This window comes from Ailuropoda melanoleuca, chromosome 18, assembly GCF_002007445.2.
Source record: "Ailuropoda melanoleuca isolate Jingjing chromosome 18, ASM200744v2, whole genome shotgun sequence".
Lineage (NCBI taxonomy): Eukaryota > Metazoa > Chordata > Mammalia > Carnivora > Ursidae > Ailuropoda > Ailuropoda melanoleuca.
This window is the reverse complement of record NC_048235.1, coordinates 726,717-751,260: the sequence shown is the minus strand read 5'-3', so window position 1 is coordinate 751,260 and position 24,544 is coordinate 726,717. Positions and strand designations below refer to the sequence as shown.

Genomic DNA, 24,544 nt, shown 5'->3' with positions numbered 1-24,544 from the left:
TTATTTGACAGAGGTAGAGACAGCCAGTGAGAGAGGGAACACAAGCAGGGGGAGTGGGAGAGGAAGAAGCAGGCTCATAGCAGAGGAGCCTGACATGGGGCTTGATCCCAGGACCCTGGGATCATGCCCTGAGCCGAAGGCAGATGCTTAATGACTGCACCACCCAGGCGCCCCTAACTAATTTTAAAGCAATATATTGAGATTTAAATTCTGATTCTCAATTTACTCTTCAATATTTCTGTAAACCTGTAAAACCTCATACAGTGTCTCTGGGCCTCGATTTTTCACTTGGAAAATAAGGATTGCTTCAATGACCTACATCATCTCTTTCAACCTGAAAATCAATGAGCGCAAGAGGAAGCTCTGTTGGCCTATTATACACAACTAGGNCATTACAAATATAACTTAGTGTATTTACACATATAAAAGAGGATATTTAATTTTATTTTATTTATTTTTTTTAAAGATTTTATTTATTTATTTGACAGAGATAGAGACAGCCAGTGAGAGANTATTACAAATATAACTTAGTGTATTTACACATATAAAAGAGGATATTTAACTAATTTTATTTTATTTATTTTTTTAAAGATTTTATTTATTTATTTGACAGAGGTAGAGACAGCCAGTGAGAGAGGGAACACAAGCAGGGGGAGTGGGAGAGGAAGAAGCAGGCTCATAGCAGAGGAGCCTGACATGGGGCTTGATCCCAGGACNTAGCAGAGGAGCCTGACGTGGGGCTTGATCCCAGGACCCTGGGATCATGCCCTGAGCCGAAGGCAGACGCTTAACTACTCCACCACCCAGGCGCCCCTAACTAATTTTAAAGCAATATATTGAGATTTAAATTCTGATTCTCAATTTACTCTTCAATATTTCTGTAAACCTGTAAAACCTCATACAGTGTCTCTGGGCCTCGATTTTTCACTTGGAAAATAAGGATTGCTTCAATGACCTACATCATCTCTTTCAACCTGAAAATCAATGAGCGCAAGAGGAAGCTCTGTTGGCCTATTATACACAACTAGGCTTGGAACAAGGGATCACTGAGGCCAAAAGATGGCGATTTGAGGGCACAGGGGTTGAAGGAATTGGGCAAAAATTCTCTCAACTTGAAGATGAAAGACAATCATGAGTCCTTTCTTGTATGTGTTCAAGAAGGGGAAATACTATTGCTGTACATCTTGTTTGCTGATTGACTAGTTGAGGCTTGAACAGATCTCACAGAGAAGGACAGAGTCCACTCATTCCTTATATGATTTTTATCGAGTTCTTTCTGTGCCGGGCACCAGGCTTAGCATTGGACACATGGTAAGCAAGAGAGAAGAGATTGAAGGAGATGGGGTGAATTAGTCAACCTCTGAAACCTCTGCGGATTTTTGTTGGCCTGTAGCTCTCTGTTAATAACTAATGACACCCTCAAGTCATCCTAAGTGGAATCTCCTCTTGAGGTTGACAACAGAAATTGAAAGTAATGATTCCACCTCAACTGTAAGTGACTGGCCCTTCATTCCAGGCATTTGTGGTGCCAGAGGCATTTGGGGGAAATAAATGTAAATAATGTAAATGTGAGTTTCCAATTGTGCAGCTCAGTTTTCTGTTCTCTCTGGAGCCTCCGTTACCATGCAGTTATCAGAGTGGTAATATCCTCCCCTTTATCCTGAAAACCGATGTCAAAGGACTACTGGAATTAGGATCAGATTTCTGTCCATATGCAATCTACAGAACCATATGACAGAAAGCACGGTGTCCTATTTTTTTAAGAACTGATGGTTGTTGTTTTACTAAAGCTACTGTGTTCTTCGATGTTTTTATTTGAACTTCTCTAGAAATTAGACCAAATGAATAGGAGAGAGCCATGATTAATCAAGGATTAGAGTGACCCCAGAGTCTACTATGTAAATTTAGTTGATTCATTTTTACCCTACCTACTTCCAGAATGACTGCACTGGCTGCTTACTTGGTTCAATTCCCTATGGAAAGGTCAGAAAAAACTGAATTTAAAATTTCAATTTGTTACTGATTTATTATATTGTCTTATGTGTCACCTCATTCTCCCTCTGACCAAGGCTAAGCTTCAAGTAACCACAAGGCTGATTGTCATGGAGCTGTTCATTGGAATATATTCAAATTCCAGTTTTTAATTAATTGGTACTTTCTAAATATTAGGATGCTTCATTTCATCACCTGTTGTAGTAGTGCCATTAATGAAAATGAAGTTTAAGCACCCAGAATTGTGTGGAAGAGCTAGAATAAGAAGGCCTTGGAAAAAGAGGCAGTTTTCTACAATCCAACGCATCTTTGCATTGCCTATGGGCAATTTTAGTAATCAGCCTTCGAGAATATGGTTAGAAAGTCTGCATAATATTATTAAAATTTAATTGAAATTGCTGAGCAGTCATTTGCCAATGTTCACATAGTTCATTTAGTGTTACAATAAACGACTTGGCCAGGTAGCGGGTGATAACCTCGAAACCCATAGAAACTATAATCTTCAATCATTTTCCTTTACTATGGTCCCTCAGACTCAGATTTTATTATCTCTGGTGCTTCCCTACTATTACCAAAGAATCTGGTTTCTCAGCTTTATTAATACTTATGATTTATTGATGAGTTTTAGCTCACTCTTAATTTTCCTTTCATATTTTGAGAAAACCCTTATGGGATATTTTGTAGGCTGGCTCTCTCTCTCTCTCAACATCTTTCTCCATCTCTATATCACTTATATCCATATATCTATGTATCTCTTTATACTTTTCTTTTTCTTTTTTTCCATAAAATGGTAAACACACTATTTGTTTGGTTCATAAACTGAGAAATTCCAAGTCTGTTACCTTTTTAGATGTGTTAGGGAAATTCTTCTGGCCCTAGACACATATAGTTATTTACTCTCCCACTAAATAAAAGGTTAGTGTAAGTCACTGGAGGAAAAAAAAAAAGTATGAGCAGACATCTATAGTAATGTTTTCTAGAATGGATACAATAGAGTTTTGTTTTTAAGGTTTTGTTCTTTCATGCTTGCCCTTCTACATGCTTATATCCTGGGCATAAAAGAAAAAAAGGAGAGAGAGGGCAAAAAAAGAAAAGTTTTCTGGTCCTTGATGCTGAGATGAAGACCTTAATTTGTCTTTAGTGCCTAATTTATTGAGATTTTAAATTAGCAGTTGTTTAAATTCATGTTGGATATATCTAAGGAATCGTAATTACATTTTCTGAAAGAACCAATAAAACTTTTCTTACAAAAATGTGGGATGGTTTTGAATTTTCAGCCATGAGAAAGTAAGGGTGAGATTTTGCTCTGAGCTCCCTCTTCCCTTAGCTCTGCCTGGTCGCTCCTAACAGCCTTCCCTATTTACATCCTAGGTTTATTTCTTCTTTATTTTCTGTGTTTGTTTGTTTTTTTTTTTTTTAATTTTTTAAAAATAAAATATAGCCAAAATTTCAGGTCAGCAGTTTTGATAATTTACTAGACACGCAGCATTTGTTTGGCGGGAAACACATTTGTCTGTCTTTCACTAGGCAACTTGGTCTCTCTTTGCTACTCCGCTCCCTCACTTGTAAAGGAGAGAGGACAACTGACCAGTGCTGAGTGATTCATGTGTAACTACACTTAATATTCCCTAACTAACCTTACCCAATGGTCAGGCAACCATGGAAGAGATTTTACTAGTCTTATTGGCAGATGGTGAATCTCAGGCTGAAATCCAGAAAGTGAATTGTCCGTGATCAGAACCAGCATGTGTATCTGTGTTGATTAGTGTTAGAATATGATCTTCTCATGACATCCCCCCACTCACCAGACTAGATAAATATCCTGGTTCCCATAAGAATCAGCCCTAAGTAAAGTGCATCTGGTCCTTGCATGAGTTCCTGTGATGCTGGATTGAATGCTTGGTAAGGTCACTTGCAAACATGGGAGACTGCTTTCTGTGGTGGGGTGGCTGGAAGTGGCTCAGACTTGGTGTATAACACACCTGAATCCTTTCCTTCCACTCCTCTCTCTACGCGCTTGCTTTTTATTGCATGAAACTTTGTTTCATATTCTTAAGAAATAACCCTCCTTCTTGGTTCTTTATAACTTTCCCACCTGCGCCTTCCTGCAACATTCTAGAAGCAGTTGGGTGGAAGTCAGTTACTTTTCTACAGCCTGGCATATGTGCAAGCCATGGGTTTGCCCCTAAGCCAGCCTCGCTTGCCAAGTCAGAGACTTTCCTTGTAATCAGCCTTTATCTGCCGACCTTCTGGGTCGCCTTCCTTCCACAGCTTTTTTGTTTGTTTCAAATTAATAAGTGCTTTTTTTTCTTCCTTCCTATTGCCATGAGGTGCTAAATACGTTCAAGAGATTTAGAACAACTCAAGATACTTCTTCGCTGAATCCTGTTATCCTGTATTTCTCAGCTCAACACCGCCATTTATTTATTATTTATTTATTTATTTATTTAACTTTGTCCGTCTATTTGCTGTTAAAGTCTGCAAATAAAAGTCATTGCTTCCCTCTGTCTGCCCTCATTTTCAGGAGCACTCTTCTTTGTCCCTCAAAACAAAGGGAAGGATATTTTTGATGCTAGTATTGCTCTCTCTGAAGTGTCTGACATCACCTCTGTCCCCAGGGAATGGATGAAGGGAGTAGGACGTGTTGTGGGTCCCATAGCCTCGTGATCATTCTAGTGTTTTACCTGCTCTCTTGCCATTATTGTCTGTCTCGGCCTCCAGCACAGTGGCAGTGGCATATCGGGTGCTGGCCAAGGAAACATTGAGTGGGTGCCCCTTCATGTCCAGTTATTCTAAGAAGTACTTGGGAAATCAGAGAACACAAGGAGAATTAAAATAATTATAATAACGGGTCCAGAAATATGACCATCAACGTTCAAATTCAATGTGGCCTTTATATTTTCAGCATCATATTTTGAAAATATATTTCTAACCAATTTATGCCTATATTTGTTTGTTGCTGATGGTCAGACATGAGATAGAAAATGTGACTGTAGTGAAATAGAGCAGGTGGCCCCTCGGCAACATTAGGATAGTCACTGAGAGGCATATTTTGGCCTCGGCTACTCTGAGATCCCAGCCCCAACACAGCCTTTGGTTAGTTATCAAATCTGCACAATTTGCATAACGTGTCCAGTGCTCACTTCCCAGTCAGAGTTCTCTAGGTGAGCAGAACTGACAGGATACCTAGAGATATACTCCACAGGGGAGGGAAGGCAATGGTGTTTAAGTCCTGGTCAGAATCCAAAGGCTGGAGAACCAGTAGAGCCCTGTCAGGGGGCAGGAGAAGGCAGGTGTCTTGGCTTTAGCAAAGAGAGCAAATTCACTCTGCCTCTGCCTTTTTGTTCTGTTCAGGCCCTCAGGAGTGGATGATGCCAGATATTACACTACAGAAGGAGATGATGCTGTTTGAAGTTAGAGATTTCTTAATAATGTCATCCAGCTCTCCCACCTCATTGTGCCTGTGACCATCTGCATCCTTGGCTCAGGGCTATTTTTTTTTCTTCAACGATTTTATTTATTTATTTGAGAGAGAGAGCACACAGGAGAAGGTGGGGGGGGGCAAAGGGAGAGGGAGAAGCAAACTCCCCTCAGAGCAGGGAGCCCGATACGGCACTCGTCTCCATCCCAGAACCCTGAGATCATGACCTGAGCCAAAGGCAGACACTTGACCAACTGAGCCACGCAGGTGCCTAGCCTGTGCTCAGTGCTTTTAGTGTATCTGGTTCTGTACTAGTTCTCGGGGGCCTGGAGCTCTGCTTTGGCTCTTGAGGAGACACTGATGGCTCCCAGCATGGCCAGTGCTAAACTTCACATCTCCACTTTCAGCCCAGTACCCTCATCTCTACTGATGGGGGCACACCGCATCTGAGAGATTAACTGTCACTTGTTTCCTCGGTACCCAAGATGAAAGGAAAAATATTCTTCCATACCTATTTCATTTTTAGTTGACTCTAAAGAGTTGAGGAATGCTTTCCTTTATATTAAATCTGAAGAAAGATTATTTTTATGATGAAATAATAAAATTTACCATTTGCTTAGAGTCTGATATGTACCAGATGTTTTGCTATGTGCATTACTCTATACATTCTGCCAAGGTTACCCTGATAAGGAGGTGTGATGATTCTTATCTTACAGATAAGGAATCAAAAGCTCCTGTGAATTAGGTAGATTTTCTAAGTCATAAACAAACAACAGACTCAGACTTCCCTATCTCTGAATCCATGTTCTTTCAAATATTTCATCCTTTTTCCTATAGATTTTTAATGACAAGATAATATGAAATCATCACACAAAGCTTTACCTCCACATTTATACTGCACTTGTGATACTGTGCCCACACCAGCACTCACGTTTGGGTGACGGGCATGAAGCAAAGACACGGCTCAAGCAACACAGGATACCTGGATTTGCTTGGGCTCCAAAAATACACCCCTAAACCTAGCAATGCCCAGCTTGCATCGAAAGGTTTTCCTGGACTAACTGCCTGAAATAAAAGTTAATGGTAGAGGGGTGCTGTCCTCTCCTTCTTGCAATCGCATTGTGTTACAGTTTTCAACACACTGACAATGGTGGTGACGCTTCATTTAGAAGATATTGGCCATGTTGATAGATACTTTGTGATGCAGGAATTCTTGAGCCGTATTTTACCCCTTGTTAAATATTGTTTTAAAGGTGAATTCGTTTATTCATTTTGTGTATCATCCATATCACTACTTAAAATCACTGGTCCTGTGGAACGAGTTGATGGAGAAACAAGATCAAATAAATCTGTTAATCAAACTCAAAATGCTTATACAGCAGCTTGCAGCATCTGTGCCTGTGAGCTCATGTAGCTGAGGCTGGGATCTCCTCTCATCCATCAACGAAGGTCCGCAAGGCTCCCTGATTAAACCCATCACTGTCCCTGGCTGGTGTGAGTCACGAGGGAGGTCCTGAAGAAATCACTGGGGTAGTCAAGTGTTTATTACAAAGACACACTCTTCAGCTGAAATATACGCAAATGCCATTTTTTTTGCTGGCGGTCCTTATCAAGCCTGTCATGAAAAAGTCATCATATATTTGCTTGAGTGATTACTGGAATGTCCATGGTTTGAAGATCCCGGCCAAACAAAACCTCCAGTTTCCTCATGGGATAGCTAAAGAGATGTGTGACTCTTTGTAAGCTAGTGGAGGCCTGCATCCTGGTACAAGATTAAAGAAACTATTAACAGCTATGCAGACATTTCACTGTGTTTTAAATTATTTATTACACAAAATAATTTTTTATTGACTTTTAAAAATCAAATAGTGGAGTATTAGGAGTCAGAGACCATGCTGGCCACTCTACCATGCTTAGAGCACTCCCAGGAAAATTCCTAAATGTGCCTGGAAGAGGAGTTAGAGATCCACCTTTCCTTTCCTCTTCCATATTTCATGTGCTGATTATTTGGGAAAATACGCTTTACAACAGTGGCAGGAAGAAGTGGATGACATAGCAGGCACATTTCTCTTGAATGTGATGAGGATGATTTGGGTAGGATTATAAACTTTTAGAGATGAGAGTATACAGATGACCTAGATAAACTTCTTCATTTACAGGTGAGAGTTCTTAAGCCAAGACAGAATAACTATTAAAATATTTGCCTTGGGGCGCCTGGGTGGCTCAGTTGGTTAAGTGTCTGCTTTCAGCTCAGGTCAGGATCCCTGGGTCCTGGGATCAAGTCCTGCTCCCTGCTCATTGGGTAGCCTACTTCTCCCTCTGCCCCTCCCCCTACTCATGCTTCCTCTCTCTCTCTCTAATAAATAAATTATTAAAAATCATTTGCCAAATTTAACAGATTTCAGGACAGAAATTAATAGCCACCAAAATCACTAATATCACTGTTTACACCAACACTCCCATCTTGCATCTCTGTAGGGTGTAATTCTATAACACACTTTAGGTTTAGATGCCACTTGAGTTTTTATTTCTAAAGGAATCTTCTTGCAAAAGGAAAGTATGACCTGGCCAGTTATGCTAAACACCTATGACATTCAGGAAGAAAATGACTTTAAACAATCCATTCACTCTATTTTAATTTCAACTGTGTAACTAGGGTTCTGCTCAAAATGAGGAAACAATAGAAATTTTGTGTCCATATAGCTCAAGAATATTTTCCACTATTTGAAATAGAATTAAATTATTAGCAGGAAATTGTTTCAGAAAGAAGAATCAGGGCTGATTAAATCATTAAACTGTTAATTATTATTCCCTCCTTCCCAATTCTGCTTTGTATTTATTTCCACGTATATCGTATTGGAAAGGACATTGACTGACATGGCAGGTGACCTGAAATCTATCTTTTCCAATGTAACAAGAGGACATTTTTAATCATTTAAAAGTTATATTAAAATGCTAACTAGTTATGTGATAACTGAGGGCTTATTGGCTCTTTTTCAAGAAAGATGAGGCATTTATCTAATGATTTAGTGTCATTTCCCCACTAACTAACTACCAAGTGTTACTTTCAGTTGCTTTACTTTGAGTTTAGCACCATTATCTATAAGATGGGAATCTCTCTCTTGCCTCTACCTGAAGTCCTGCTTGCAATGGCCAAGTCTGGCTGATTGTAGTCTCTGAGTGTGTCCCAGTCCATTCACTTTGTTGGTGTTGGGGGGAGAAGATTTGCTATACTCTTCAAAGGTTCTTCCAGCTGGTCTAAGAATTGAATTGGCATGAGACAGATTAACAGGAGAAAAGCAAATGTAATTTTGTACATACAAGAACCCCACATACATGAGAGATTCAAAGAGAGGAAGGTAAAATGGTGTCTATGCCATCCTGAGCTACGGAATGGGAGAGGGACCTGGGGCTTCAGAGTGGAGGAGGACAGTTCCTAGGTCCATAAGAAGAGAGTGAGGTTTGGTAATTAGATATTTGTCTTGCCATATGGTAAGAACCCAGTTGAAGATCTTTTAGGCAGTTACGGGAAGGTCAGATGCTTCTCTTGTGCCCACAGGGTCTTGATTGCTTTCAGCTCAATGTAGTCCACATGCCAAAGTGGCATATTCTGAGGACAATTGTTAGGAACCTTTCCGACTTCTGTATGCCCCCTTCCACTCCACTTTCACCTTTTGCAAGGACTGCCAGAGGGGGCTTCCTGCACCAGCTTCACCAGGACCATTCCGCAATTCATCCTTCAGGCAGTGGTCAAATGGCCTCACTGAAACACAGATGAGTTTGTGTCACTGCCCAGCTGAAATCCTCTGAAGGTGTTCTGAAGTATATAGCATAAAATCCAGACTCTTTACCATATTTCTGAATAACACCTTCTCTAATTACCTCTCAGTCTTTACTTTAGATGGCACCCTGTTCACAGCCCCTTGGCCTTTGATCAGTGTTTTCCTGACTCAGGTAGGAGCTCCTCCTCTCCTAAAGGTGTTTTCCAGGACCTCTGGCCTGAGGCCTGGTGCTAAGGTACTGAAGCATTAACAGAGGTCCCCCCTGCTTTAATTGAAATAACTCTCCTCATTTTTTCCTTTCTTTTAGTAGCTTGTTCTGTCTCTTTGTAACACTAATTACAGTTTTTACAATACACAATTGTATATTTGATTCTGAGCCAATCGGTCTTATCAAGAAGTAAAAATCTCACTAGTAGGCTCTAATGTTCAAGAGGAAAAGGAAAAGCTCAGTTTTATCCACTACTGTTGACACCATGCTTTGTACCCATCCTGGCACACAGTAGATAATACATATTGTCAAGCGAATGAAGGAACAGATTGTTCTTTTCCGTTGTTTGGCAGGATGTGTGAAATAGATCTTAGATATGCCCCAAAGTCTCCCATTGAACAATGTTAGATGATTTCTGTAGAACTATTTGCTTCACTCATCATTGTGTAAAAGGGGGCACCACTACTGATCCCCAAATGTATTTCTCCAAAACGTCTATCTGTTCCTCAGTATGAAGAATATATTAAGCATAATGATATTTCTCTTTTCTACTTCACATAAATGCAGTAATGCTCAAGTTAGATAAGTTGAATACTGTCAAATTAGGGGATATTTATTCTTGGGAAGAGATCCAACAGTTGTCACTAACAAAATAGCTGTTTGGAATAACCTAAAACTCCTCACAAAATGTGGCTGAGTTTATTCAGAACTTTAACAAATGTAAGGATTTAGAATTTTACAGATATAACTTACATGAATGTGTGTCTGAGTAACTAGATACGTTATTAGGGCATGCATATAAGTTTTGTTTTCTGATCTTTAGGGAAAACACGCAGAAACCACAGGATAATTCTTCATCCAAATATAACTCTTTTATAAGTATCTATATTAATGGTTCTAGAGAAAAATCTTAGTTAAAATAAAATTCTACAAATCCTTGTAAATAACAAAAATACCTACATAGGATTTCATAGTTAGTTACATACCCTAAATGTTCACATTTATAATTTTCATCAAAATAATGTGGTCAGTTAAAATATTCAAAATTAAAATATAGTACTTACACATTGTAAAGTGAAACATTTTCTTACTGTTTAAATTATGAACTTAATAAATCCACATACTGAAATTCAGTTCCATGGTAATTTTTGAAAAACTTTAAAATTATACCTTTGATAATATAATATTTTCCATTTCCCATAAATAAATGAACTTAACATGAGAATTATGATAGTCAAGGTAGTGGGAAGGATGAAAACATATATGGATGTTCTGCCCTCTAAGGATTTATTAGGAAGGTGGTAATGGGCACCATTCAGGTAAGAAGTAAGCATGTAGGGAGAACAGACAGCAAATGCTGAGGTGGTCAGATATTACAGGGTCCGTGGTCCATGTGCTTCTTAACTTCTTTGCTATGGCAGTCATCAGCAATCTATCAGAGAACCCTTTCTTGTTCAGCCTTAGAACAAGAAGCTATTTAAAAGGATATTCCCAGAGTTTCCCAGAGTCCATAGTCTGGGAAACAAACTGAGGGCTTCAGAGGGGAGGGGGGTGGGGGACTGGGATAGGCCGGTGATGGGTAGTAAGGAGGGCACGTATTGCAAGGTGCACTGGGTGTTACGCAACTAATGAATCATCGAACTTTGCATCAGAAACCAGGGATGTACTGTATGGTGACTAACATAATATAATAAGAAAACATTAAAAAAAAATAAAAGGATATTCCAAGTTCTACTTCTAGGAAGATGACGTAGATGTTCTTTTCTCTATTTTACCTCCTAAGTACAACTAAAACCCCTGGAAAGTATATAAAAAACAACTGTAAGAAATCTCTGAAAGACGGAGAGAAGATGGTAAACTGGCTTAGGACATCAGAACAGAAGGAATGACCCAGCGGTGAGATTTTTGGGTTCTCTTTAATGCTTCAAATCCCTAAGAGGATGCTAGGGAAGCTGGTCACCTTGAAACACCAATGGGCACAGGCAACAAAACAAATTCCCAAGAAAAGTCTGCTCTCCCTGGTGGAAGAACAGGAAAGGCACAGCCAGACAAGAGAGGAAATATTTAGTCAATAATCATTCTCCATCCAAACCTTAAAAACTTGTGGCCATACCCTACCACTGAATGCAAAGACCAAGTGGGAAGCTTTCTAAGCTATCTCAGATGCCCCAACCCTCCCCACTGGCTAGTGTCCAAGAAGGCTGTGAGGCCGCATCAGTGATACCACCTGGGAAATTGGACCCCACCCCACCTGGTGGTGATGAGCACCCTCTCTTGCTGGAGTAGTATTAAAGGACACATATTTGGGAGTCAGAAATGTCACCATTCCTCAACTATGACAAAAACCATCATCCCTCTACATGTCAGTGGAGGCCACATGGGAAGCAGTAAAGAAGTGCTCCCTAACTCTCCCAGCTAGAGATGTATCAGTGGAGACCTAAAGGCAAGCTGGAATTCCCACATTGCCCAGAAAGGACCCCATTCACCTGCTTTTCCATCCCCACCTGGAGGTAGAGGTGGGACCTCCCTTCACCTACTAGAGTGATTTTAGATAAGGCTTCGAAAAACATAAGATTTAAATAAGAGCCAGGGTTTTACGAATGAGTTAATGTTCACAACGTCTGGGTGTTAATGCAGTATCACCCATCATACCAAGAAATGGGACAATACCAAATTAAATGAGATGAGACTATCAATAGAAGTCAGAGCCGAGGTGACACAGATGCTAGAATGCTCTAATATTCTAAAGCAGCCATCATCAACAATTATAATGTAGGTGAGCATTTTATTATATTATGCCTATGAATCTGCATAAATAATTAAAAAATAGGAAGTCTCAGCAAAGAAATAAAAGATACAAAGAATAACCAAATGGGAATATTAGAACTAAAAAATACAATAAATGAAATAAAAAAGAAAAAAAAATCCAGTAGATGGACCCAACAGCGGAATAGGGAGGACAGAAGAAAGTACCTCTTTCCTCCGAGTCTAAGATAGAATGATAGAAATTAACCACTTTAGGGGGCGCCTGGGTAGCGCAGCCGTTGAGCGACTGCCTTCGGCTCAGGGCGTGATCCCGGCGTTCCGGGATCGAGTCCCACATCTGGCTCCTCCACTGGGGGCCTGCTTCTTCCTCTCCTACTCCCCTGCTGTGTTCCCTCTCTTGCTGTCTGTCTCTCTGTCACATAAACAAATAAAATCTTTAAAAAAAAAAGAAAGAAATTAACCACTTTAAAAAAACAGAGAGAAATCATGCTTTAAAAAAATGAACTGAACCTCCCAGGCCATGGACTGAGTCTCTCAGACCATGAACTGAGCCTCCCAGACCATGGGACTGTAACAAATGACCTGATATGTCTGTCATCAGACAACCAGAGGAAGAAAAAGAAGATGGAGAGGCTGACAAAGTGCTTGAAGAGACATGGCTGAAAGCCTCCCAGATTTGGCAAAATATGTAAACCTAACAGATTCAAAATGCTAAGTGAACCCCAAATACCAGAAACCCAAATAAATGCACAATAAGGCACATCATGGTAGAGTAAAGGAAAAGAAAACAAGTCCTGAAAGAAGCCAGGCACAAACAATGGATCACCTATAGGGAAATAAGGATTATAATGACAGTAGATTTCTCATCAGAAACCCTGGTGGGTAGAAGGAAGTGGAACAGCGTTTTTTAAGGGCTGAAAGAAGATAACCCAGAATTTTATAGTTAGCAAAAAATATTGTTAAATGTGTTATCTAATAGGCTTGTAGTGGATAATAAGTGACATGATTTCTATATTATCTGCCTCTGATGCTTTTCTTATTAGACTATACCAAATTCACTGTTACTTGGCTACAGCATGATTATAAACACAAAACAAATTCAGGCGCAAATATTTTAGAGTAGAACCAAAATATAGATGGCAATTTGGAATATTCTTCTATTAGAATTCTTTTTTTTAAAGATTTGTATTTATTTATTTGGGATAAAGAGAGAGGGAGACCCCAGAGGGAGAGGGAGAAGCTGACTCCCCACTGACAGGGAACCGAAGTGGGGCTTAATCCCAGGACCCCAAGATCATGACCTGAGCCGAAGGCAGATGCTTAACTGACTGAGTGCCCTCTTATATTAGAATTCTTAATTAATTTTATACGTGTATATATATATAAAGTGACATGCATGTACATACATTTTAATTGATAGAAAATTCTTATATGCTTAAATTGTATATTTATAACCCCTCAAATCCATGTCTACATTTGAGACACTGGCTACGTCACTGCATCGTTCTTCATTATGGTTTAGACAGAATGTATGAGGGATTTGCATTGTTCTTTTGCAATGCAGGTCCTCTTCTGTCCCTCTTAGCACATCTTATTCTTTACAGAGCATTTCATGGGCTCTTGTTCCTGAGCTTATCAGTGGTCCTTCATTTTTGTTTATGCTCCTTTTGTATGTGATGTTCAACTAGGTTTTTTGGTTATAAACTTGGTACCTATCAGATTTCTTGCATGTCCTGTTTCAGACATTTTTACTTAAACATATCTCTTACCTTAACCAAGCCACAGGAATCCCTACTGCAGGATACTATTTTTATTCCAGGCTTTACAGTATGGGTTGATCTCCCTCTGGGTTTGCCTTAGCCCTATGAGTGGGGGGCAGATAATGAAAAGGTAGACATTCCATTTTGAGATAATGGGTATATGAGATAGGATACTGATAGAGCATGAAGCAGATGTTTAAATAAGTGGACAACACTTAGTCACCAAACAAATCAGGGCTGTGTAAAGAAAGAAGTGAGTGAAAGATTCTGACCTGACTGACTGGGAGAAAGTTTGTCAGGTCAGCTACAGTGAAGGTCAGGTGACAACCGCAGGACCTGCACACATTTAGCTTGAGATGTGGGCATTGCTCAAGTGGACCGAGTGAGTACCAAGCCATGGGAATCATCAGCCTAAGGAAATAATCAAAGCCCAAGAATCACTTAGCTCATTGAAGGGGAAAAAAAAGAGAAAGAAAAAAAAAGAAAAAGAAAGCAAAGCAAATGGTACAGTGTTGAAATGTGGACAGATAGCAGAAAGAAAAGGAGCCATTGTAAGTTATAGGGAACAATCATTTAAAGAAGTTGGAAAAAATCAGAGAAGTGTTTAAACCTACAGAGACAACAGTGACTATTGTTTGGTCTTAAATACATAAAGAAAAAATCCCAAGTTGGGTTCATATTATAGAAGAAGAAAAGGACACTGGACAGTGGAGTAGCTCTTACATAAAGATCCATTTATGTATCTGAAGCCAAAATGTTAAATATCTCATGAGATATGTAATAGAAATAAGCTAATTTACTACTGATTTCCTCTTTGCTCTCTTTAATAAATAGATTACAGGAGTTAATCCTTGCAACTCGTATTTTTCTTTGGAAAAGAAATAAGTGTAAATGATGATTGTATATATAACTACTACTACTAATAATAACGCTTTCTTATTTATTGAATGCCTACATTGTATGAACCCAGTGGTAGCTGTTCTGTATACATTATGTCATTGACTCTGCACAATTACCTCTGAGGTGGCCGTTATTAACCTGAAAGCAATGAGACAACATTCATTAAGTCTTTTAACTAAAATCATAGAGTTGGCAAATGTCAGGGACAAGAACTAATACAGAAATATGACTTTAAAGTCTGTGTTCTTTGACAGAAGATAATTTTAAAGGATAATTATGTGGTCATTTGCCTAGGTTGTCTGGGAAATATAATGCTATATTAGTATAATTTAAAAAAATGAAGAAGATTTATTCCATTTAGCTATAATAAAAGTAAGAACCTACCACACATTTTGAAATCACATGCATTTAGCTCATTGACATTTAAAAAGTGCTCTAAAGAATATCTGCCACCTAGTAATCATACAAAAGTTTTGGAAGGAATGAATGAATGAGTCAATACTAGATGTTAGTGGGAGGTTCCTTTATCCCATGAACCTAAATTTCTAAGTCTGTAAGGATTATACCATTTATCTTCATTGAATCAGAGTGTGAGAATGTCATGGTTGATTGATTGCCAACCTTTATTTTAAGCTCCGCCAAACAGCCTACTGTTAAAACAGCCTAGAGAGGCTAAAACCCATAGCTCAAGGCCAAATAAAGATTCCCAGTTGTTGATCAGATGACAGAAAGTGGGTCTCCTTAAGTCCTTGGAATCAGGGTTCATGTGTGAAATAAGCTTTCAGATTTAGCAGAAGTAGTTAGAAAGCTTTTCTTTTTTGGCCTCCAGCATATGAATCCCTTTAAGGTAGGCTTTCATGGGTGTTTGTAGAATGTCACCTGCCAAAGAAATGTCATTTCATTTGATGCTCACTCTAAACAAGAGCTAGAAAGTAGCTGGACACCGGACTGGGCATGTCTCAGCGAGCAGGAGAGAAATTTAGGTTTGTGAGAATGAACAAATGATTATTTGAGTGAAATCCAAGAGGAATTGGTGAAGAGACAAGAGATTGGTGATCCCAAGAGATCCAATTGCAAAGGACATTCACTGCATTCAATAAATTAAGATGAACGTTTTGCAAATCCTTGATACATTGCCTCAATAAAGCAATAGCTTTGGAAAGCCAGAGGTTACTAATTATTTTAAGTACTTTGTCCAAAATCATGTCTATATGTCCAAGTTTTTATCCCCTATCTACTGCAATTATTTATTATAGTATGATTCAAATATATATATATGTAAACATATATATGTGTATATACATATATATATATATACACACACACACACACTCTGCATATGTATTTTTTTAGATGGTTGAAATAGCTGGTTAGACATGTAAGCACAAGAGAAACTTGAGTATTTGGACTTTTCAGAGGTTTAATCTTTATCAGCCACTACATTTAAATTTTTTTTTACCTCTATGATAATTTTCCATTGCATTTATTGAAGATCGTGCTGAAGAAACAAAGAACAACAACCAGAAGACTCAGAGGGAACCACAGGTAGTTCAGTGGGCTCTCGTAGAATCAGAAGGTAGTCTCAGTTGGGAGTTACAGATCTGCTCTTGGCCCCAGGTTCTACACATAGTCGTTCTGATACCCTAGGCAAGTCGTTTCCTCCTTCTGACCCTCAGTTTCCCTTATCTGTAAAACTATAAGTTCATATAAAGTCGTTCAACCTATTCTTCCAGCTCTAACATGCTACATGTGTTTTCTATTGGAATCAATGTGGAAACATTTTTAAATGACCCAAATTTAAAATCCATAAGGTGAATAATATATTAAATATTCATTGGGTAAAGGAAGGCCTTTACTTTAGTTATTGGGAACTTCTCTTTGACAAGGACACCTGAATTTGGTATGTCATTGGGAATAACTCTCCATCTCTTTGTCCTACCTTACTATTTTGTTTCTTATTGTAACTTAAAGTCATGTTACTTGAGAGGTGTTTTTTTTGTTTGTTTGTTTTGTTTTGCTTTGTTTCTTTATGTCTCATAGTAGGTAAGTCTGGACCAGAGCTAGGAAATTGAAGAAGGGAGTGTTTACACGGAACTCTCCCTTCATCTTCCTTGTCTTTAAAAACATGTCTGCTTCCTTCATCCCACTTTCTTGTGTGGCCTCACACTGAGAACACGCTTGCTTAGCACCTGTAGGACTGAGCTCTCTGCTTTAGGTACCCTCCCTTTCTCCTCCTGGATTTTAGTTCCTCAAGGGCCTGTGTTCTGATAGGTATTTTATAAGATAACAGATATTATGATCATAAAAGCATCGATCATCTTGGCTAAGTCATTTGCCTTTTATTAGCACTGCCTGGTGCTTTAAGGAAAACCAGTCATGGTGGGAGGGGAAGGTGCACATGAGGGAAGGTTAGACCGTTGACTTCAGTTGTGATTCCTGAGAAATCTCAGCACCAAAGCGTCAGTAGATTTTGTGATGGTAAAGCTGCTGTTCCATCCTTTCTTTGCAATAGTAAATGAAGTGGGAAGCACTGAGCCTGGCCATCTGAGAACACACCTCAGTGTGTTTAAACTGTTTGACAGCAGTCAGACTTAGCTTCTGGGATCATAATCACGCAGATGTTTTATTCTGAGCAGTTTTCCATGGCTTCTCCTTAACCCTTAAGATCCTTGAGGCTTTGAAAATGTGTCCCTTATCCTGCACATTAGAAATATAAATATCTAACAGTTTGTCTCTGCACTGGAGATGAACAGTAGGAACCGGACAAGGAAATACCATAAAGTCTTGTAAGAATAACTGCATTTCTGCCATTTCTTTCCAGCTGTGTCCTGTGGAATCCCCGAGTCCCCGGGGAACGGTTCATTTACGGGCAACGAGTTCGCGTTGGATAGTAAAGTGACGTATGAATGTAACGAGGGCTTTCAGCTAGAAGCTGGCCAGCAAGCAGCTGCCGTGTGTCGGGAAGACGGATTGTGGAACAACACAGGGAAGCCCCCCACGTGTAAACGTGAGTGTTCCAGGGCCTTTGCACATCTTGGCAGATTTAATTTGGAGCGAGATTCACGGGTGAGAACTCCAGATTCCAAAGCGTGGAGACCCTGTTCCACAGCATGTGAGGCCCTGGTCGCTTGCATTGTGGTAATAGTAGAGCCAATCTACGTTTGAGAATGCTAAAAAAAATATTTTAAAAAAAGATAAAAAAATAAAATCAATCTATTCCACAGAAAATGCTCCAACCATATAAGATAAACTCATCCTTCTTGAAACTTGGTCAAATAGAATCACACTGTCATTTTAGGATCTAGGCTGTATGATTTATACAGCAAACCTCAACTATGCTGTCACTTTCAATTTGGTTAGATGAATTTGAGAGGATATTGAGACACGTAGCCTGGCGATCGCAGTCTATGCAAAATATTAAGACATAATTCAACCTGAGTTTCCTATTCGCCTCCCACCTCTTTATAAGTTCCTCGAGGTTAAAGGTAGTGCCTTGCTTCTCTGTGTCTCACCTACTCTACGTAATACATTGGTGCTCATTAAATGAGTCACTGATTTGTGAAGAAGAGTAGGTTTTCTGGAAAGCTTTTGATGGTATATAATAATATTCTTATAAGTGTCAGAAGTTTGGGCCCATGCTGGAACTGTAGTCTTAAAAAATAATAATTAAGTCCATAACGCAGAGCCAAAGAGAGCAAAAGTTCACACACACACACACACACACACACACACGTACATGCACGCATAAGGTACACCACGATTTTCTTTGTATTGTATTAAAACTAGCCTCAAACTGGGAATAAGATATCTAACTACCTAGTTTCTAAAAATTAAAAACTAATATTTCTGCATAAAATATTTTCACTCTTGTGATATTTGAAAAATGTTTCCACATGATCTTCAATTATAAAACTAGTTTATTGACCTCTTTTTGTGTGTAGTATTTTGGTCGTGTTAAAATTATTTAAACTTCTTACCTATGAACACATTAATGTTTACAGAATATGATTGACTTTCCTCCATAGTTCTTGTTTTTCCTATGATCACTTTCATCTATTTATTTATTTTATTTTGCAGATAATTATTGCTTTTCCTGAGAGGCAGTGAGATACAATGGGGACAATAGTAATATTTCTCACTTTTTTATTTAATAAAGTATTATTTTACTATAATTAAGAATAGTACAGGAAGCTAGAATAATAAGATACATCGGTAGGGTTTTAAGTTCAAACCTAGATTAAATCATTCTCTCAAAATGAGAGCCTGACCCCACACATGGCAATGACACTGTGTTTTGGGCTCTTTATAATGAGAACAATTTCCTATGCGTTTAAGACACCGCTCACTTTGCACACAGCTTAGAGGTTGTGGTGAATAATCCTTGTCAATGTAAAGTGTCTACTACGTACCATACATTTCCTATAGCTTATCTCTAAATCTCCTGACAGTTCTGAAAAGGGAGGACACACAGGACCTTCCCAATGAAGTAAAAGCCACTAGTCTGCAAAGTTCGGGTTGAATTCCATTCTCTCTAGTTCTAAATCCAGTGCCCTTTTCATTATGCCAGCGATTCAGCACCCTGGCTACACATAAAGTCATGTAGGGAGCTTTAAAAATTACTAATGTCCAGGTCTGACTCTCAGAGATCCTGAGTTAACTAGTCTTGGATGGAAAACACATCAGTGATTTTTTGTTTTAAGTTCTCTGGGTGCTATACTTAAAATGTCAACTATGTGCTAGGTTTTAAAGGCAAAGCCATTTAAAATTTGTATAGTGTCTGAGAGAGACCTGATAAATGACAAGGTAACTACGTAAATGATGTAAATGTAATTTTAATTCTCACATCATTTTTTAAAATAGACTTCGTCTTTTAGAACAACTTTAGGTTTGTAGCAAAAATAAGCAGGAAGTACAGATTTCCGATATACTCCCCCCCCCCCATTATCAACATTCCCCACCAACAAATGGAGAGGTTCATTCGTTACAAGCGATGAACCTATTTTGATACATCATTATCACCCAAAGCTCAGAGCTTACATCAGGGTTCACTCTTGGCATCATACATTCTGTAGGTTTCGACAAATGGATAAATACATATATCCACCATTATGGTATCATACGGATATTTTCTCTGCCCTAAAAATCTTTCTGCTCTGCCTGTTATCCCCCCACTCTGCCCCTCAATGCCTAGTACCCAGGTGTTGATCTTCTCCCCTGTCTCCATAGTTCTGCCTTTCCCAGAATGCCATGTAGTTGGAATCATACACTATGCAGCCTTTCAGGCTGTTGTTGTTGTTGTTGTTGTTTTTTTTTTTCACTTCGTGACATGCATTTAGGCTTTCTCTATGTCTTTTCATGGCTTGATAGCTCATTCCTTTATGGTTCTGCATTTTATTTTGTTGTCTGGGTGGACCAAAGTTTATCCATTCCCCTACTGAAGGACAGCTTGGTTACTTCCAAGTGTTGGCGCTTATGAGTACAGCTGCTCTAAGCTTTCAGGTACAGGTTTTATGTGGGTATACTTTTTCAACTCCTTTGAATAAATACCATGGCATATGATTGCTGGGTCATATGGTAAGGGTATGTTTAGTTTTCCAAAGTGGCTGCGCCATTTTGCATTCCCCCCAAGCAATGAGTGAGAGTTCCTGTTGCTCCACATCCTCGTCAGCATTTGGTGCTGTCAGTGTTTGGGATCTTAGCCGTTCTAATACATGGGTGGGGGTATCTCCTTGATGTTGTGATTTGCACTCCCCTGCTGACCTATGCTGTGGAGCATCTTTCCATGTGCTTTTGTCATTGGTCTACCTTCCTTGATGAGGCTCATTTGTAGGGCTTTTGCCCACTTTCATCAAGATGTTCACTTTATTGTTGAGTTTTAAGAGTTCTTTGAATGTTTTGGCTACCAGTCCTTAATCAGAGATCCTTTTTCCAAGTATTTTCTCCCAGTCGGTGGCTTGTCTTCTCCTTCTCTTGATGGTGTCTTTCACAGAGCAGGAGTTTTCAGTTTTAATGGAGGACAGGTTATCAATTAGTTCTTTCATGGAACATGCCTTTGGTGTTGTTTTTATACAGTTATTCCCCCCAATTAAGGGTCAAGATTTTCTCCTATGTTACTTTTTAGGAGTTTTATACTTCACATTTGGGTCTTTGGTCCATTTTAAAGTCATTTTCGTGACAGGTGTAAGGTCTGTGCCTAACTTCATCTTGGCATGAGGACGTCTGGTTGTTCTAGTGCTATTTGTTGAAAGTCTATCTTTCCTCCATTTGTATTGCTTTTTGTTCCTTTGCCAAAGATCAGTTTACTATGTGTTTGGGGATCTATTTCTGGGTTTAATAGTCTGCTCCATCAATCTATGTGTCTATTTTTTTTTTCCAGTACCACAGTGGCTTCTCACTTTTGTTTTTATTTGGTTAAGACAGAATATAAAATGACACTTTAAAAAAATGTGTTTAATATGAATGCAACAATTTGGAAACATAACCGAAAGAATATTTTCCATTTTCCTACAAAATCAGTCTTGTTTTTGGTTATAAACAATTCCAGGGACATAACTCATTTTAGTAAAAATGCCCTGATGGACACAGATTACTTACATAATTTTTAAAGCTATAGGGAAATATTTAAAGCCATCGTTTTCCCTAAAGATAATCCAGCTTATTGGGGATCACAGACATATAGTCTCAGTAGCATTTTTTTTTGCATTTTATTTTAACTAATAAGACATTATCTTTGGGTTAGATGAAAGCTTCCTTGCATATGTGCCTTTTACCTCCCAGATTGATGCAGTGAGCAAGAACCATTAGTATGTCACTGCAGTGTTGAATTATTTCGTCCTAAACACGTGCTGCACAGAATGCCTTGCCTATAAACGCGAACTATTTTTAATGTATGAGCCATATTTAAGTGTTAAGGCCACACCTCATTGGGCTAAGCAATTATGCACACCCAGATTTTTAGCCCTGTTTTACAGCTTGTTCTCCAGAATGCCAATGCAAGTGATTTCTATTTGGCAATAAATGGGTCACCATCATAAAACTCCAACATAAAGAGCCAACTATGCCAGAATTAGGAGGAAAAGAGGCACAATATAGCTTTCTAATTCCTTAGTTGGGAATAAAGAAAGAAAGAGGCAGAGCGTTTCCAAAAGAGAGAAGTGGACAAAATGCCTTGGATCCCATGAAAAAAGTGGGTGAGATACCCCAGTGGGCACAGGGAGCCAAAGGAATGGCTGGTATGGGGAGGTGCTGCATATGCCTAGCTCATCCACCCAGCGGTTGGGTGACCCGGGCTCTGTGAGGACCTCTGGCTTACAACTACTGGCACAAGAAGATTAATGAGATAAGCCTTTGCCCTTTGGAATCCACAAATGCAAGGACCTTAGACAAATGGATGATGCAATCAGAATGGGGAAGAGATTAGATGTTGATGGGGTCCCATGGATGCTCAAGCTGGGATCAGCCTTTACAGAGGAGGTGGCATTCTGCTGGGATGAGTGCATGGTCCGGGGAAATAGTGGTAATAAGTGGACCAGTTTCTTGAATGGTCACTATAGACATTGGACCACATCAAACGTGTCTGTGCTTTACATCATTCAATTATAATAACAATCCAGCAGGGAAAGTATTGCTTTTCTTATCTTACTGATGTAATGAGAAGCAAATAACTGAGATAGCTCAAATCCACAATTTGCAACCAAGTAAATGTGATTGGTCATTATAAAAACACTGAGGGAAGTATTTCATTGCACTGAACCCGCCCTGTTGGAGGTCCCCTGTTGCCCCAGGGAAAGCTCTATGGTGACACTGATGGGCTTGGATTCTTTGGGCATTTTGAAAGCAAGGCGATTGTGTGACACTCCCAGGACCTGCCTGGGGAGGTGCTCCGCCCTACTGCAGTGTGAATTCAAAGCTCTGGGTAAGGGGAGAGGCAGAGACAGGGAGAGGATGCTGAGCCCCATGCAATCAGGAGTCAGAGCTTAACCACCAGGCACCCCGATTAATCACTCTTTTAAGACCAGTCCTGGACACCCTATTATCTTCCAAGGTGGATTCCAAAAACTTGGCACAAATTGCCCCGTTTAACTCTCATGAGGTATGCAGTTGTCCCACTGGACAGATGAGAACCTCAGAGGGATTGGTTGGGAAAGTCGGTTGGTGTCACAGACTCAATAAGCGACCAATGGGGATTTGGTTCCAAGAAACCTAGGGAGAAAGCCTCTGCTCCCAACTTTTATTCCCTTATTTCCCTTATTCCCCTAGGAATCTCATGGCTTGTGAGTCTCGTGTGTTATAAAAGTGAGCCCAGAGACAGGAAGAGAGGTGCTGCTATATAGCCCAGCATGTAATTCATTCTGGGAAGCATTAGCTAGCTGATGGTGAGGGAGCCACCTTTCGTTTGAGGATATGTAGTGGAACCAAATGACTTCAAGGACAAGGTACATTTACTTCTATAATTTTCTAGAAAAATCAGGAATGAGAGGCCTTTGGCATTGGGAAGACGAATGTTACATCAATTAAGAGCGGTCTTCTGTGCCTATGTGAAACGTTATATCACACGCTGAATGTGGCCCAATTTATACATGCTTTTGAATTTTTCTGCCTCAAAATACATATTCTAAATGGACCATTGCTTTAAAGTTACAATTAAAAAATAAATCACAAAATTACTTCTTACATACAAATGAGGATCCCTACTGGATCCCAGGATAAAGAAGTTACAGTATGTTTTTGAATGGTTGTGAAATGGGAAAAAGCCAATTTGCATTTTAAAGCTTTTATTGATACTGACTGCTATTCAGTAACACAGACAATACATAGAGTTTTTTTTAACAAAATAGAAAATCAACCCCACATTTTTATCATTTGAAACTTTCAGGTATTTCTTGTCTCCCTATTGTCTGTTAGATTTTATAAAAGGGAGAAATGGGCATTTTGTTTAAGTTCTTTGGTATTCAAAGATTGAAAAACTTTACATCAAAAACTAGGGATGTACTGTATGGTGACTAACATAATACAATAAAAAATTATTATAACAAAAAAATAAAATACATTTGTTTTCAAAAAAAAGATTGTGAAAAATGATTTAATCTTGATGGGGTGATGTTTTCTTCACTTAACTGAAATTGAAGAAATTGCACAGAGTAAGCATGAAACTTTACCTCGGAGTCAGAAAATTTGGTGACTGTGGAACTCCGAAATGCGTATTTCCCCAAGGCGAGTTCCTCTGGGTACTTAGTTGGCATGACACAGTTTTGTTTCTTTACTGACTGCAGTAGTATGTAGATCAGTACCTGACTCTTGGGAAAACAGAAGCTCTTCCGCTCTGATACATAGTAAATGTAAATGGTAAATAAAATCAGTTGGTGTGGCGGCAGGTTTACTGAAGGAAAGGCTGTAATAAATAACTGTTTCAGTGTGTGTGCAGCCCCATCCGGCAGATCAAGTGCCTGAGGCTCATTTCTTTTCATTTTAATTATTTACTGAGCCTGGATTTGGATCATTGAAGATAGGATTCATGCCGGTGGCATAATAGAAGAGGGAGGCTATTGGTATTAATGTATGGGTTTAACAGTTTGCCCATATGATGAATAGATATGCATAATATGCTTTGCATTTAGAAGAAAGGAAAACCATTAAAATTGCCCTCTAATGAAAAACGAATTCAAAGTCCTAGTCCCAATATACAGGTTTTCTTTTTCAATCACAGGTGTTAGTC

At 39.1% G+C, this 24,544-nt stretch overlaps 1 protein-coding gene across 1 annotated transcript in view; it reads left to right on the top strand.

Annotated features, from left to right (window-relative positions):
* Positions 1–24,544, top strand: part of CSMD1 (CUB and Sushi multiple domains 1) — a 1,986,149-nt gene that overhangs the window by 1,860,168 nt on the left and 101,437 nt on the right. The window contains exon 51 of the mRNA XM_034647758.1: positions 17,651–17,836. Within this exon, the coding sequence (XP_034503649.1) occupies positions 17,651–17,836 (186 nt within the window). The remainder of the gene's footprint in view (positions 1–17,650; positions 17,837–24,544) is intronic.